The following is a 17,609-nucleotide window of genomic DNA, read 5'->3' as shown; positions in this document are numbered from 1 at the left end:
ATTTGTTGATCTATGTATTTCGTTAAAATGTAGATTAAATCACATACAGATATATCTATTCATAGAATAAATTACATACTCTGGATAGATATAGATAGAGATCTATCTACAGATTACATACTCTGGAGGTTTTATATATATATATATATCCATGTATATGTATATGTATCAACTCATATATTTTTCTACAAAAAGTAAAATGGCAGCTTTATTACAGAAAAGAAGCACAGCAGGATACTCTACAGACAGAGTAGCTAAAAATGTAGGTACATACAATCATTTTATAGGGAAATGTTTGAATATTGTGCCTTTTCCAGGAAGAAAAGAGATTTAGTATATATGTATCACTATGCACAGGAGTGACAATGTGATGCTTCTTGTGTTACGGCTCCCAGGAAAATCACTCAACACAAAAGGCTGTTTAAAAACAAGCAGTATGCCTATTCTTTAACATTAACAATGTAAAGCCAATTTTAAACATTTGAAAATAATAATTTTCAGAAAAGTATTCTTAAATATTAACAACATAATCTTCAGAAAAGTATTCTTTAATATTAACAACATAATGCCAATTTTAAACATTTTTAAATAGGAATTTTCAGAAAAGTACTCTTCTAGGATTGAGGCATGGTTCAAATGGTAAAACTGTTGCCTAACAAAAATGAAGTCCACAGTTTTGGAAAAATTACCTTTCTATATTTTTTCACCTATATGGTGAAATATAATGTAAATATAATTTTATATTATATTTCTAATATCTACTTTAAAAGACAAATTCATTGTTCAGTCCCAGTAACTCACACACATAATCTTATCTATTAAGAAGTGGATATTGAGAACATCACTGTTTTAGAACAGTCGGAGCACAGAAACCTTAAGAGATCCTACCAAAAAAGCAACTAAAACAAAAAGGGTCATGGACATTTTTTCAAGTATTAGACAGCTTACATCCCAAGCACAATTCTAAACCTGAATTCCCATTACAACCACATATAGATATATGTGTTAAATATAACACCAGCCTAGAAAGCTAATACTTGATACAAAACCATTTAATCATAAAATATGTATAAGGAATTCATCTTCAAGTTATGTTATTGTGATTCTCTTCCAATTGTGTAAATTCAATTTTTTACAGCTGAAGAGTTTTAGAAACTTGGTATTTTCAATGTGCCAAGTGAAATTAAGCCTTTTTCTTTTGTCTTTCTCCCCCATTGTTCTACAGGTGATTTTGGTACCCTGGGTATTGTATACACATTTATTGAAACTAGGGAAGGGAAGGGGAACATCAAAGTGGTGAGAAAAAGGGTAAAAGGCAAACCAATGCAAGACCAGCATTTAGAAGACGATATGCAATAAACCAACTGTACAATTGCAGGGGGGGATGAGGAGGGGGGAAGTGGGAGATATAAGAAATATATTCTCTGCCTTACATATGATACAGTAACCCCTTTGTACATCACTTTGACAATTAAAGAAAACACAATCATTTAACTCTATTATTATTATCCAATCATACATAAGAACAATTCCTGATTTATAAATAAAATTTATATAGTCTACCCTATCTCTAACTCATTTTTCACCTATTCTAATTTTGTTGCTATAGGAGTTGATAGTGTCAAAGCTCCTACTCTAACGGGCAGAATGACTGGAATTTCCCAAATGTGAAATCTGCATCCCCTGTCTCTCCCAGCTTTATCTTTCCCTCTAAGATTGGTATATGAATGTTTTTACCAAAGAAAAATCCCCATTGTTTTTAGAAATTCCTAGCTTCACGGAGAGTTAGAAGATCCTAAAGACAACTTGGAATGTTTGCCCTTATACATTACACATGAAGCTATTTAAATAATTTCATCTTCAGTTAGCACAAACCAAAATATGTGTCTTTGTTATTAAATGACTCTTGGGTCTTGAGTAAATATATTTAAGTACTTTGAATTTTACCTTATTTATTTAGAATATATAATAAGTCAAAGTTGCAACTATCTCTACCTTATTTTCCAGTTTAAAAAAAGTATGATTGGGTATATCTCTTCAAGAGAATGCAATAGTCTGATTATTAGGCTCAATTTGTTTTTAGATGCTAGTTACTTATCTGAATATTTATGTAAGGTATTATGAAAATTTACTGAAAGATCTTATAGTTCAGTAATGACAAGAAAACTCAGCTCTTACATGTTTACCACAACATATACATGACTAATACACACTCAACCTAAGGAAACAATGAAAGGCAAACTCTTCGATTTCTAAACAATACCTCTGGTGCTACGAAGTTCGCAGTGTAGCATGGAGTTAACAGAAGCCCATTTTCACCTCGAAGCTGTTTTGCAAATCCAAAGTCACAGATCCTAATTGAATCTGCATTTGCTGATTCATCCATGTATAAAATATTGCTGGGTTTAAGATCACGATGAACAACCTTGAACATAAAAAGAAAAAATGAAATTTCTATAAAACATTTTAGAATGTTTCCAAAAAAAATTTCAATTATAAATCTTGGAAATGAACTTTTCTCCAGTCTGAGATCTCAAATGTACATTGAAAATGAGCTCTAGTGTTACAATTTCTGTTCAAGACATGAGCTTTCTTAAGCATTTCCAATCTCAGCTCTCAGTTCTTGGATATAAATACAAAACTTGTACCTAATGGTATAAAACAGTGAAAATACAGGGAGACTCTGGTAATGGTGACACACTTATTTGAGATATGTGTGTGTGTGTGTGTGTGGTGTGTAGGTTCTTTTATTTGTAGATTTTAGCCTGTAGATTTTTGACTTCTGAGTTCCTATTTACACAATGGTGGTGAAGTTGTATTTGAAAAAAAACCTACTTTATATTTATAGAGGAATACCACAAAAGAAAGAGGAGAACTGACCTCTGAATAAAAATGTGTGGAAAGGAATCAGAATGGTTCATAGAAAGACAAAGATATCAAGAAACCAGTGCTTTTGCTCCCAAACCAACACTTACAGTTCAAATCTAGTTTAAAGAGAAGACCCACTTAAACAAAAAATAACAATATTAACCACTGGATAAAATAACAACTATACCTATATACATATATATAACTATACCATTTATACCTGGTGATGTAGAAATTCTCAAATGTGTTAATAACTTACAAAAGGATCGTTCACAAAGTAATATACCAAAGAAAAGATCCTTAATAATTTTTTTCTAAAAAATATCACCCTGTTCACTCTTTACACAATATTGAGACAATAGAACTAATGGACTCCTTTTGAATTGTACAAATATTTCAGTTCAGGAAATGTAGGACATATAAAATTATTAGGCTTATTAATTATAAGAGGAGCTTATATCTAATATGCACTATATCAAATCTGAATCATTGGTAGTGCTTTGTATATAGAATCACAACTGATTTGAACTTAAAATTCAAATGTTTTTGCTACCTTGTTTCCTTGGACATCTTTATAAAATAAAAATTAACTTCTTGTAAAGTCAGAACTTTTATGAAGAGATAGGAAATGAAGTAACAAGCCTAGTCTTTTTTATTTTTTTATTTAATTTATTTATTAATTGAATACAAAATTTTTTGACAAGGTGTTGTGCAAAAAGGGTACAGTTACATAGTAGGGCAGTGTGACAAGCCTAGTCTTCTAAAACAAAATTTAATATATTAATATTTCAAATGTTTAGAATCAACATATCTTACTATATTTGGGTGAGGGGTCGGTCAAGGGGCAGTCTTCTTACTGATGGAGTTTTATATGTTAGGTAGGATCATTTCAACAACATTCACAATATATCTTTGGATATTTCTTTCATGCTTCACTTTCAAGTTTGAGTAAGTTTAATAATTTCAAAGGCAAGATATGGTGTGCTTATATAGCTCAAGCCACTTTCAAACTAATATGCTATGAAATCAAGGCTAACAGGCAAGGAGAAGAGTCTAAAGCATTAGTTTTCTAAATCCCTAAGTTTCAGTATTATAATGACTTTTATTGAGATATTCTTTATAAAAATATACAATAGAAAAATAAATTTATTTTAGGTTATTATACATGCATATGATATATACCCATGAACCCACACAGTACAAATGCATGAATATATACATGCACATGGGTGTATACATGTCTGTGTACAAGAATGTACATATATATGTAAGTATATATTGTATATATAAAACCATAAATATATAGGTACCATAAATAAAGGGAAAACGTAACTATAACTTACTCCTTGACAATGAAGATAGTCAACTGTCTTAGTTATAACATACAGCACATCACTAGCCTCCTGTTCTGAGAAACATTTTTGTTTCAGAATACGATCCAGTAGCTCTCCTCCTTTCATCAAATCCGTAACAAGGTAAACATATCTCCCATCATCAAAGACCTAAAAAAGAATGTACAAATTTTTCTTGTGTGTGTGCTGGTTTTTAGGCTTGAATTCAGTGCCCTGAACTCTCATGGATGCTTGTTTGTGGCTGCCACTATACTACTTGAGCCATACCCACAGTTCAGCATTTTTCTAGTTATTTTGGAGATTTGAGTATCATATACTATTCTGTCTGGGCTGGCTTTGAACCAGTTACAAGTCTGAGATACTAGTACCCATTAAAAATAAGGTACTTTGGTTTACACCAAATGGTTTTGTAAGTATTGCTTTTGGAGTCTTTGTCTTTTAATCCTTTGTCTCTCCTCATGGGGGGAGAGGGAAAGGGGGAGAGGGGAAGTAACAAATTGTACAAGAAATGTACCCACTGCCTTACGTATGAAACTGCAACCCCTCTCTGTACATCACTTTGACAATAAATAAGTAATTATTTAGAAAAAATAAGGTACTTTAAGGTGCTATTATTTGTAATTACCACTTCAACTTTTTCAATTATGTTTAATTTTTTCTTTGCTAGCAAACATAGTTAAAATGACACATTACTTTCTTTTCTGCTAATATATTGTACTGAAGGTTGAATCAGTGAAACAATCTGCCACACAGCCCTACGAAACCACATTAAATATGTAATATTAAGTCAAAGTTTTAAATCACAGAGTTCATCAAAGGACATAAATGAACTTAGAATTCTGTGCCTCTTAAATGAAATATCTTATTATGGTACTATGGCAGTGACTATATTGTTCGTCAGTCTTTTATGTGACATAGCATCTTAAATGCAGGTTAAGTTCAAATAACTTATCAAAGAAAATATCTGTCCAGCTACTGTAGCTCATACCTATAGTCTACTACTCAAGAGATTGAGATCAAAAGAATTTTGGAGGTAAGCCTGGGTAAAGAAAAAGTGAGAGCCCCATCTAAAATAAAAAGCTGACATGGGCTGGGGATATAGCCTAGTGGCAAGAGTGCCTGCCTCGGATACACGAGGCCCTAGGTTCGATTCCCCAGCACCACATATACAGAAAATGGCCCGAAGCGGCGCTGTGGCTCAAGTGGCGGAGTGCTAGCCTTGAGCGGGAAGAAGCCAGGGACAGTGCTCAGGCCCTGAGTCCAAGGCCCAGGACTGGCCAAAAAAAAAAAAGCTGACATGATGACATCTGACTATTGTTTTCAGGTACTTCAGAGTCATAGGTAGGAGCTGGAGGTCCAGATACTGTCCATAGGCAAAATGCAAGATTCTATCTTGAAATCAATATATAAAGCAATAAAGGGCTGCAGTGGTTAAGTGGTTGAGTGGTATAGCACTGGCCTAACAAGTACAAGGTCTTGAGTACAAACCCCACTACAAACAAATTCTTTACATTCAAAGCATATGAGTGTATACACACACATATTTAGATATACATATAATCAAACTAGTATTTAAATATTATAAACCAAAATATATCTCATATTATCTAAAACAAACTGTTCAAGGTTGATATTTATTTGCCTTCTATAAAAAGAACATTGTCTTATGTGTAAAGTCAGCATTTGGTACATAAATTTATGAATTACATACAAACTAATAACCAATGAACTATAAACCTAGAAACTAATACTGTTTCACTCAAGGAACAATCTACAATTCAATATTAAACTGCTATACAATCAAGAAAGTAAAATCTTAAAAAGGACCTGGCAGATTATCTTTATCAGTTTTTATATATAATACCATATAGTAATAAAAATGTTACCAGCTGCAATGTCAACTGGTTAACAAGCTAGGATTGGTACAGGTAATAAGGAAACTCTCTTTTATCACTGTCAGTTCTATTCTGATATCTACAAGAAAAAGAATATAAGTTCATAGGAAAAGAACTACAGTAGTAATTTAAGGGAATCTTAGTAAATTTTGATATTAAAATAATAGATATAAAGCTCTAGGTCATAAATACATTAACTTATCTAATACTCTAATACTTAGATTTAAAATACTCACATCCTTTAAAGTGATAATATTGGGGTGTTGTCCATAGCGCATCAAAATTTCAATTTCTTCTGAGGGGTCTCGCTTATTTTTGTCAATGATCTAAGAAACAGAGAGGAGAAAGATCTCAGAGAAAATTATTTCCTTTGGCTTAATTTATTTTCTAAAATTGAATAAAATATTGTCAATTTCGCTATATTTTGAACAAATACTTAAACATTCAACTTAAAAATTTCCCAAGCTGAAATTTAACAAGAAAACTAAACCAGAACACTTTCAAATTATATGCTATGTCAGTGAGATAATAAATGATAATGTCAGCTAAATGTGATTGCAACTGTCAAAATTGCTCAGTCTTAACATACTACGTTAAAATAAGACTATACAAAAGCATAAAATTCATGAAATACGCTATTCATACAAAATGAAGCCTTGCAGAGAAATTCAAAATGAAAATATTATATCTCAGACTTCTGATCATCTTACATTTTCCTTTTCCAATTGCTTCACTGAAAATATCTATCAGTTAAGCCGTAATTTGTTTTGTTTTTATTTTTATTATCCTTAAGTAGCTGTATAAAAGGGTTTCAATTCAGCATGTCAATTAATGATTATAATACATCAGTGTCAATTTAAGTTACAGATATGAAACAAGGCTCAGAGATAATACCTTCACTGCGAATTCCATGTTGGTAATTGTATGTATGCATCGCTTACAAACTGAATAGGAGCCAACACCAATATCCTCTTTCAATTCATAAACTTCACCAAATTGTGCGGCATTTCCATTTATCTGATTTAAGTAAAATATTAAGAAGAGTAAAATACGTTTCTATTTTGTGCCTTCTGTCCTACTCTTAAAATTAATTCATTCTAGATTTTTCCCAATATTTACAAATTGCTTAGATAGGATCTGAATCAATTCTAAATAGAAGGTTTTCTAGAACACTAAGGAAAACATGCTTATAAATCCCTTTAACATTTTCTTGAGAAAACAGATATACGAATATAATTAAAGGCTATTACTATCTGCTCATTTCCCCAAAACATACAGAAATGTCTTTAGCTCAGTTATAAGGAGAAATGTAACTTAAAAAACCTTTAAAAACTATTGAAAAGCTATTAATAACTAAAAGCAACAGTTTTCCCCAAACTGAATAATGTGATTAAGCAGAAATTACCTGAACGACTGGTAATACATTTGCACTCGTAATCGGAGTGATTTTATATTCTTCTGCAATAGAAGTTGCAACAAAGCTGAATCCTTTGAAGAGCTGATGAGCATTTGCACTGGCTGGCAAACCTGGAGAATCTAATATTTAAATACTTACATTTAATTAGAATTACAAAGAACATTATGACTTAACATGCTAACATTCTTAATTATCATACATATAGTTACTACCTTAGTTCCATGTGGTAATATTTGTCCTTTCTGCTGATTGCTGCAACTTCATTGCTCAGCGCAAAGTAGACATTTGGTATTTATTGAATGAAATTATAAAACAAATGACACTAAATCAAACCACTTTTAAATTCCAAACTGATTCAGCTCATGTCTTACCTATTACTGAGTAGCTTGTAAATCATTAGCCCACCAAAATACATAGAAATCAAGAAGTAAAATCAGCTAGGTTCATAATTCTTACCCTAGGTTCATAATTCTTGATAAAAAAATGCTTATTTAAATATTCTACTTAATAGGAGCCCAATAATGGTGTATATAACATCTATGCTTTGAGAAAAGGCAAACCATTCTTTTGGATTTTCCCTGACAATGTTTTATTTAATGATTATTATAATAGACACCTTGAGTGCATTACCTTTAGGTGTTTTTGCAGTAAATTCTGGATCAAAACAAAAAGTATCATCTGGTTTTCCAGAAGCAGGTTTGAATGGAGGCTGCACTTCCCTCTTATATAATTTCTAGAATAAACAGGTAATACAAAAATATGAAACATGTTAAAATACTATTTAAATGAATATATCTAATAATAATCTAAAATTCAAACATTCAAAGATCTATGAGATACCACAAATGGAAAATTGCATAATTGATTTCATGTGATTTATCACCACCCAAATGCAGGTGACTACAAATAAAAATAACATACTACACATTACCAAGAGTTATAATAAATGACTTTGAATGGCATCATCCCACTCAAAAGGAAATGGAAAGATTTGGAAAAAATCTTATTAAGTAAAATGAGCCAGACCCAAAGAAACATGTATTTCAGGGTTCCCTCATTTGTAACAATTAGTATATGTCTATGATAGTCCTAGCAGAGGCTCAAAATAGCTCAATAGGTATGATCAAATAAGATGATACTACTGAGCAAAATGAACTCCAAGATATAGAAACAAGAGGTTTTTGTTTGTTGCCATTGTGTTTCTAATACACTATGTCAAGTTTTGTCTTTTTTTCCCCTATGGTTTAACCCATTATCACTGTACTTGACTTTGGTTCCCTGGGTATTGTACATATATTTATCTGAATTAGGAAAGGGAAGGGAAGAACAAACTGGTAAGAAAAAGGACAAAGGGTGAACCAATACAACAGCGATTCTCACAAGATAGTATGTTGGAAATTAACTGTACAAATCAGCTGTGGGGGGTGGAGGTGAAAGAGCGTGGAGAAGAATGAGGGAAGGGGTAATAATTTTGAAAAGAAATGTACTTATGTATATAACAGTAACCCGTCTGTACATCAACTTGACAATAAAATTAAATTTAAAAAAACTATCAAAGAAAGTTTGGAAAAGAGAGCGGGAGATACTACAATATCCAATAAGAAGTGAAAGCAACAGAATAATGACAAAAAGTAAAAATAAACCAGAAATGCGAGAGAATAAATCAAAGTATCACACAGTAGTACTCCATAAAGATATACAGTCTATATATATTTGTCAGTTAAAAATGAGTCTAAATTTTTTAAAGAAAAATATTGAACAGAAATTGTTTAGGAATAATAAAATGGGGGAAAGGAAACTTTTCTTTTTAAGATAAATGAAAAAGAAGCACTGGTTAAAAATGAAAAGAAAAATTAATGATACAAAAAGAAAGATTCACATGTATATAATAAAAGAAGGCACTATCTACACTGAATGGCCATTTGGGGTTATTCACTCTAATGTCTTATCGTTATAAATAAATGCTATTTGAAAAAGAGAGGATGAAAGGAACGAGAATATGATGGAAGGGCTGTATTTGTTAAAAGTGATCTGTATGCATATGGAAATATAAAAAATGCATAGTAATTCAAATATTAAATGTAAATGGTAAGAAAATATTCTCTTTATTTTTATTTTTAATGAGATCTATGTAAAGTTTATCAACCAAAATATATAATAAATTAAATTGAAAGTAGCAGTCACAAAAATAAGTATTGTGTATTCAAACTTGTTCTATAATCCAGATAATTGTCTATTATAACTAACAGTTTTCTACCTCTTCCTTAAAGTTTGAAATACTCTTTTCTCTTTCTGAACTTTCTAATCCTACTTCCGGACCTAAATATTAAAAAAATTCTTAGCTCTAATGATTATATGTATCAAACATATAAAGCTGTACTATGAAGTATATTGAAGTTTTTCTAAGGTAAACATTATCAATCTGAGATGGAAAGTACAATTATTCTACATAAGTTTAGAATTCCTCATTGCTTCTATTTTCATATTCTCTCAAAACATAATGAAATGTTCTTTTAAAAAAATTTTTTATTGTCAAACTGATGTACAGAGAGGTTACAGTTTTATACGTTCGGCTTTGGATAAATTTCTTGTACTGTTTGTTACCTCCTCCCACGTTCCCCCTCCCCCCTCCCCCCATGAGTTGTTCAGTTGATTTACACCAAAAAGTTTTGCAAGTATTGCTTTTGTAGTCGTTTGTCTTTTTACCGTGTCTCTCGATTTTGGTATTTCCTTTCAGTTTCCTATTTCTAATACCAGTATACACGGTTTCCAATGTACTCAGATAAGATACATAGATAGTGCAGGTACAACCACAGGAAGGGGATACAAGAGGTTCATCAGTAATAGAAGCTACGGTTTCACATCACATGTTGAAAGTAATTACAACAGTGATATAACAGTCGTTTCCATAACATGGAGTTCATTTCACTTAGCCACATCTTATATGTTCATAAGGGTATAGCTATTGGGCTCTTGTGATCCTCTGCTGTGTCTAGCCTAAAGATTTTTTCTTTTGATTATTTTTTATTGTTATTGTAAAGGTGATGGACAGAGGGTTTGTTTTTATACTATTCAGGTAATGAATATTTCTTTTTGAAGTATCACCCCATCTCTTGCTTTCTCAGTTTTCCCACCTCCCCATTCTGCTTAGTTGTATAGCTCACTTTCAGCATAGAGTCTATTGAGCATCACTGTTGCATTTGTTCAACCTTTGTCTCATCATCATTTCTGTGCTCCCCTCTTATCCTTCCTAAAACAGATAAACTTATAAACAAGATAAGAATTTTATTAAATCTAAGTTATTTGAATATATGGCAATGGTTTGAAATTAAATTACAGTTCTGAATTTGTATGAATTTGTTAAAGCTTTCATCCTCTATTCCTTTCTAGTCCTCTCCCTATTCCCCAAAAAAGGGCACAGTATTAAACTTTTTTGATAACTAAACAAAAATTTACTAAATATTCCCATTCATCTAATGGTTCAAGGTATTATCATGTTATGTAAATCATATACATAAAAATTTCTCCCTAAATATGAAATTGCTGGATTATATTTATCAACAAAGAAAATATCACTCCTGTTTTTTGTTCATTTTAATATAAACATATTATTAACAAACTTCCTATCCAACTTACATTCCAGTCAACATTTGCAAAAAATAGGTGTCTTTTGATTTCCTCAACTCCTTCTGAACCTAAAAAAAATAATCATTATGAGTATGATTTATTGGTTATGCTATCTGGCTTCTAAGCTATTACCTGTAAATGGAATGACATATATTTCTTAGATTCCTTGAAGTAAAACACCTGTGATTTCTTGTCTGGCATCTTATTAATTGCTCCTTTCACATTTACCATAAGGAAAAAAACCCCACTGGTGCCCATACTGAGCTACATAGAGAAGGAGGAAATACTAATCAGTTTCTCAAGTAAATTAAAATCATATTCAACATACCAAAAAGAGCACATTTTTCCTTACTTTATAATTCAATTCATACTTTGATATTTATGTCAAATTAAAATAACAATGAAAGAATGGCAGTGAAAATTTTAACACATAGGCATATATTATAATTAGGTTCACATTTTAATTTATGAATAGTCTTACATGGAAGTGGTAAAATCATGAGGAGTATAACTGAATAATATTTACTTTGAAGGCTCTAATAGGAGGGCTATTGTATTTATCCTCAAATATACGAAAGGATTTTGCATACAAGCTAAAATTCTATGAGTTATTTTAAAAGAGGTAATCAATATTATATACCTAATAATATACCTTAAGAAATTTATATTATATAGACTACTCTATTTTTTAATCATGGATTTGAGTTTATTGTTCCAAGAATGCAAATAAAAATGCACAATTCCAGGTATAAACATCTTGCAAAAGGAAAGAACTTTTACCTGGAAAGTGTAAAGATACAGTAACTATCTTCAAATACATAGTATATTGTTATAAGAACTAAGAAAATACACAATACCCAATCTATTTGCTGGATTCCTTTTGAAAAGCATCCTTAGAAGACTTTGTGCTTCAGCACTAAGAAATTGAGGCATTCCAAGTTTTGCTCTGAAAAAGAGGATTTCAGAATAATTCACTTAAGTCTAGTCAGATTTATAAATTGAAAATTCTTAAAGTGAATTTTTAAGTGATTTTTTAATATCAAATAATATCCCTAAATCATGGAAGGGAACAGTCAAAAATGTTTTCCGCTTCATTTAAAGACCCCCATTACATTTCTCAAAACTGAAAGTGAGAATTTTTCCCCAAAACAAAAAGCTAGTATCTATACTTACTTTAATATCATATTCATGGTCTCATTTCTGTCTTTACCTTGAAATGGCAGAGTACCAGTAAGCATTTCAAACTAAAACAAAGCAAAAAGTAACCACACAAGGAGTTTAATGAGAACTTTACAACAGGATAGTCATATAATGCAGGATTTACATGACAGTGGATCAAAATGGGACCCAAAGATTAGGTAATTTAAGTGTGAAATTCATTTCTTTGGCAGTATTGGGGTTTTGACTCAGGGCCTTGTACTTGGTTAGCCTGGTGTTTTGCCACTTAAGCCATACATCTCTAGCCCAGGAAGTAAATTTGTCAATAACCAATTCTCTCCATAAAGCTCAAGTAACAGGTGACTAGTAGATGAAACCATGAGATTTCTTTTTAGTTCTTATATCTGAGAAATTTGTCATTTTCAGGGCAAATAATAATAATGGCAAAGAGAAAATATATACCAAAGCATTTTAAAGTTATACATGCCCAATGAAGATTTAACCATTCAAATTCCCTTCAACTTTCCTAAAAACAGAAATAAAAAATAGTAGTAGGAAACTAAGTGGAATAAATACATACAAGTATGTGCCCTAATGCTTTTTAGAGAAAAAAGACAGATATTTGTACTGTGCAGAGGCAAAACTTCTTCCCAGAGAGATCTAATCTGAGAGCTAGATTAAATCATGGTATAAAGTTATAAAAATAAAGATCATTAAAGCTTTTTTTTTTTTTTTGGCCAGTCCTGGGGCTTGGACTCAGGGCCTGAGCACTGTCCCTGGCTTCTTTTTGCTCAAGGCTAGCACTCTGCCACTTGAGCCACAGCGCCACTTCTGGCCATTTTCTGTATATGTGGTGCTGGGGAATCGAACCCAGGGCCTCATGTATATGAGGCAGGCACTCTTGCCACTAGGCCATGTCCCCAGCCCATCATTAAAGCTTTTTAAACCTCATACTTTAATTTCAAATTTTAATTCAATAATCACCTTTACCTCAGTCCTCTATACATTTATTTGAATTTGAAATCTAAGTTCAACCATTCAACTCACTCCACCTGCAATCTGATAACTCAAAATCTATTACTCTAGTCTCAATATTCCTACAAGTCCAGTTTTCCCTCCCAATCTTACTCTAGTCTCAATCTTCCTGCAGTTTTCTCTTGCAATCTATAGTCTTGGTCCATCATTGAGGTGTGGAGGTATAAAGGTGATAGTGACAAATAGAAGAAAAATGGAAAGAAATTAAATATGGGATAATTGGTGGATGATCGTAAAGAACAGAGGGATGGATAAATCTATATCTACCTATCTAAAAGAGGTCTCTACAGCATTCTGATTTTCTGTCCATGCTCTTTCCTAATTTAACACAATTTAACACTAACACTAAGGAGTTAGCTATTAAAATATATTAACCAATATTATATGATAAAAATAATTTATTTCCTTACCAGCTGTCATTAGTTATCCCTTTTGAATTAACCTACCCCTCTTTCATACCACTGAATTTCATATATTTTAGAGGTACCTCTATCTTCAACTCTATTCCTCAGTTTCCTTTGTGTCACTTAATTTACTGCTAATGTTACTCATATTTTCTTTGAAATGTCTGTAAGATTTCCTCTGTATAAAAAATTATATAATCTTACAATTATCATATAAGGGGATCTTTTGGTTTCTCTGTTTCTAGTTTCTCCTGAGTCTAATATGATATCAAGGCTAATATTCCTAAAATATATTATTCAATAACTACCATCTTCTTTCAAGAATCTACAATAGTTTAATAGAGCCCTGAAAAATCACATGAAAATGTTTCAGGTTTATAGCTTACTTCCTCCACCTTTACCCATATGTTTCGCTACTCTAGTTAAACTGGTTCTCCAAGCCTTTGCTAGTTTGACATAAAACTGTTTCTTTACATTAAACTATTTAAATTTACACATTCTTCAGGGCCTAAGAGCTAAACTTCCTCTACTGTTCCTACATCAAATTTTCTGAAATCATCTCTAAACAATTTATTTAGTTATTCCAATTGTTGCCTAGACAGACTGAATATGTCATTAAAAATGTGAAATACTATACTTGAAATTAGTTCCCAGTGTACCACCTTCCCAAAACATTTGTTTTTAATAGATGCTTAATACACACACAGACACAGACACACAGACACACAGACACACAGACAAAGACACAGACACAGACACACACACACACACACACACACACACACACAACATCAATGTGCCATACAGGTTGTAATTCAGTAATAAATGGGCAAAAAGAATGATTAGATGTTGAAAAAAATTCTATCTGATTTGATGGCTGTACACATCGTTCTGCATAACACTGAAATCTCAAAGCTTCATATTTCATAAGTTTAATCAACATGTATTATCAGGCATATATTAAATGACTATGCTAGTTACTAAGAAGAAAAATAATATAACATACAATTTCTCCCTTTAAAAGGATGGTAGCATTTCCAGGGTATGCCTGAAACAACTGAGTAATAAGATTCTATATGGTAAAGTATGAAATCTAGAATCTGCCACACTTTTTCTAAGCTTTAAAAATGATAGGTGTATAAATCAATCTGGTCATTTACCTTTTCAGTAGCTAATTTAGAACATTAGCTGCCATCCAATTACAAATTGTATGTGTTCAACACCAATTACTAGAACCTCCCCAAATTTGAACTAAAATAAAATTCTAATATTAATCCTATGTTAGCATAATTAATAAAAATATACTGCATACCATAAGTACACCATAGGACCACCAGTCAGCACTCTGAGAATGGCCTCGCCTATTCACCACTTCAGGAGCCATATACTCTACTGTACCACAAAATGAGTAAGCCTTCTTTTCTTGATCTACTGATTCCTTGCTGAGTCCAAAATCTATAACAGTATTAAAAATATATTTAAAACTTCAGTAAACAAAGAATATCTAAAGGAGAAAAATAATGAATTAAACATTAAGACACTTTATAATGGTCTGCATTACTCTTAAGAAAGCTACTGAGACCAATAGAAACCAGCCTGTATTTCATAAAGAAACTTTTTTTAAGGCAATTTAAAAATTGGTCAGATTAATCTCACATTCAAAACAAATGTTTTCAGGTCTAGAATAAAATATCAAGCAATAATTTTAGCAGAGTAACAAATAAAAGTTATATTGGTTTGTTTAAAAATAAAACAGAGGTAGAAATTTATACTTTTCAAAATATTCTACAGTTGAACAATGCTCTAAAATGAACAAAATTATAAAGACATTGAACAGATAAGTAGTTATTAAGTTAGAAAAGGGGGAAGGGGGAAATACTATATTTCAATGAGATGACTATGAGAAATATTTCTGTCTAGACTGAAACTAAGATAAAGTATTTTTACCTAGAAAACCAAATTATTATTTTTAACTTAGGACAGTACGCCAATTGTGCGTTTTTAAGAATTATGATGTATTTTGAAAATTAGTGCCTAAACAAACCTTTTTCCATTATGAAACAAAATGTAACTTAAAGAAAAGAGTAAAAATAGACAGCAGACAAGAAAATATGTATTAAAATGAAATATAATAGATTTAATGCACAGATATATACATACCTGTTAACTTGATATGTCCTATTTCATCAAGCAAAATGCTGCAAATCAAAATTCACATTCAATAAGATACAATAAGATATTTTCTGTGAAATACTTACATAAAAATATCATGGGCTTGCTATGTTTAAAAATGTCAAATTACCAATTTGAAATTAAGATGTGTCTTATGAAGATTACTTTTTACAAATAAATTTCATGTAATTACAAAATGTATGTACAATTTATATAAAAATATGCTACTATATAGTTTAATCGAAAAATATAGAGAACAGAATTTATAAAATATAGCTTTACTTTTCTGGTTTTAGGTCTCTGTATACAATTCCTAATCGATGCAGATGATCCAAAGCCAGAGCTAGTTCTGCAAGGTAGAATTTCACATCTTCCTCTGTAAACAGAACCTAGAACAAAATAGGAATTTGTATTTGATCTTTCTTCTAATGTTATTTTTAAATGTATTTCTTTAAAAACTAGCAGACTCAAATCTTGGCAAACAGAAAATAAGTATTATCAATTTCTTACTCGATTAACATAATTATTAGATTAAAAATTTCAAGATTTTTTCTTTAAAAATATTAGCCATTTTAATGTAAATCTTTCTGAAAGATGAGATAATGTTTCCATAGCTTATTTACTCAAAGTGCTGCAAATAACTTATTCTAATGATTTGACCTTATAATACTAGCATAGTTATATATTCATGATACTTCAAGTACACAGGATTCTTTGTTTCAACACTGGTAATTAATTATTTCACTTTTATTACTTCACAAAAGATTTCACCTTTTTTTTCAGTTCTACTATACTAAAGCTTCCAATTTACTACTGCAAGCTGTTAAATTACTAACCCATTAATTGCACAGAATTCTATAGTGGTCTCTGACATATGAGGTAGTTCCAACACACTTCTGTAAGTAAAGTATTTCAGTTTAGTTACACTCTTTTCCTCAGTCTTTCTCTGCCTTGAAATCACAGTTAGAGACACATTTCTTAGCCCTATGGCCATTTGTTTTTACATCTATAGAATAAGGCCATAGTATATGTCTACCTTACAAAATTGTTGTGAGAATCAAATTTATATAAAAATCATTCTAAAATGATTGATGTGCAACCATGAAGTATTATAACTACAGGTTTTACATCTAGTCATCCCTAAATGAACATTAACTTACACACAGAATTGGAAATTACTTGACTATTAGGTGTAATATTTTGAATTTAACAAGGACTTCATTTTGGCAAAAAATTATTTTTTTCTATAAACGAGTTACTCTGGATTATTAGGAAACCTCAAAATTTGAAAAGAAATACTGAACAATAAAAAAAAACAGCTTCTGCATTTAGCATTATGGCTACTGTACCTCACAATGCAGACTTGGGCTACTAATAAAATTTCAAAGAATGAGCAGTGTAGTTAGTTTTAGATACATCTATTTCTTTTCTTTTATGTCAGTCCTGGGGCTTGCTTGAACTCTGGGCATGGGCACTGTCCCTGAGCTCTTCAGCTCAAGGCTAGCACTCTACCTCTTTTGAGCCACACTGACATTTCTGGTCTTTGAGTGAATATTTGGAGATAATCTTTTCTGCTCAGGTTGGCTTTGAACTGCAATTCTCAGATCTCAGCCTACTGAGTAGGATTACAGGCATGAGCCACCAGCTCCAAGTTTGAATATTATAATTGTAGAAGTATAAC

The 17,609-nt window shown here is 31.3% G+C and overlaps 1 protein-coding gene across 7 annotated transcripts in view; it reads right to left on the bottom strand.

Annotated features, from left to right (window-relative positions):
- Rps6ka6 (ribosomal protein S6 kinase A6) overlaps nucleotides 1-17,609 on the bottom strand; it is a 192,338-nt gene that overhangs the window by 24,066 nt on the left and 150,663 nt on the right. For all 7 annotated transcript variants that reach the window (XM_048336024.1, XM_048336028.1, XM_048336025.1 and 4 more), the window contains 12 exons: nucleotides 16,211-16,317; nucleotides 15,917-15,954; nucleotides 15,069-15,211; nucleotides 12,333-12,403; nucleotides 12,017-12,105; nucleotides 11,169-11,227; nucleotides 8,163-8,265; nucleotides 7,521-7,651; nucleotides 7,010-7,132; nucleotides 6,352-6,441; nucleotides 4,212-4,370; nucleotides 2,264-2,425 (listed from right to left, as the gene is read on the bottom strand). In XM_048336024.1, coding sequence (XP_048191981.1) covers nucleotides 2,264-2,425; nucleotides 4,212-4,370; nucleotides 6,352-6,441; nucleotides 7,010-7,132; nucleotides 7,521-7,651; nucleotides 8,163-8,265; nucleotides 11,169-11,227; nucleotides 12,017-12,105; nucleotides 12,333-12,403; nucleotides 15,069-15,211; nucleotides 15,917-15,954; nucleotides 16,211-16,317 — 1,275 coding nt within the window. The remainder of the gene's footprint in view (nucleotides 1-2,263; nucleotides 2,426-4,211; nucleotides 4,371-6,351; nucleotides 6,442-7,009; nucleotides 7,133-7,520; nucleotides 7,652-8,162; nucleotides 8,266-11,168; nucleotides 11,228-12,016; nucleotides 12,106-12,332; nucleotides 12,404-15,068; nucleotides 15,212-15,916; nucleotides 15,955-16,210; nucleotides 16,318-17,609) is intronic.

Source organism: Perognathus longimembris, chromosome 28 (assembly GCF_023159225.1).
Source record: "Perognathus longimembris pacificus isolate PPM17 chromosome 28, ASM2315922v1, whole genome shotgun sequence".
In the NCBI taxonomy this organism is placed as follows: Eukaryota; Metazoa; Chordata; class Mammalia; order Rodentia; family Heteromyidae; genus Perognathus; species Perognathus longimembris.
The sequence above is the reverse complement of the archived record's forward strand: the minus strand, read 5'-3'. Positions and strand labels throughout refer to the sequence as shown.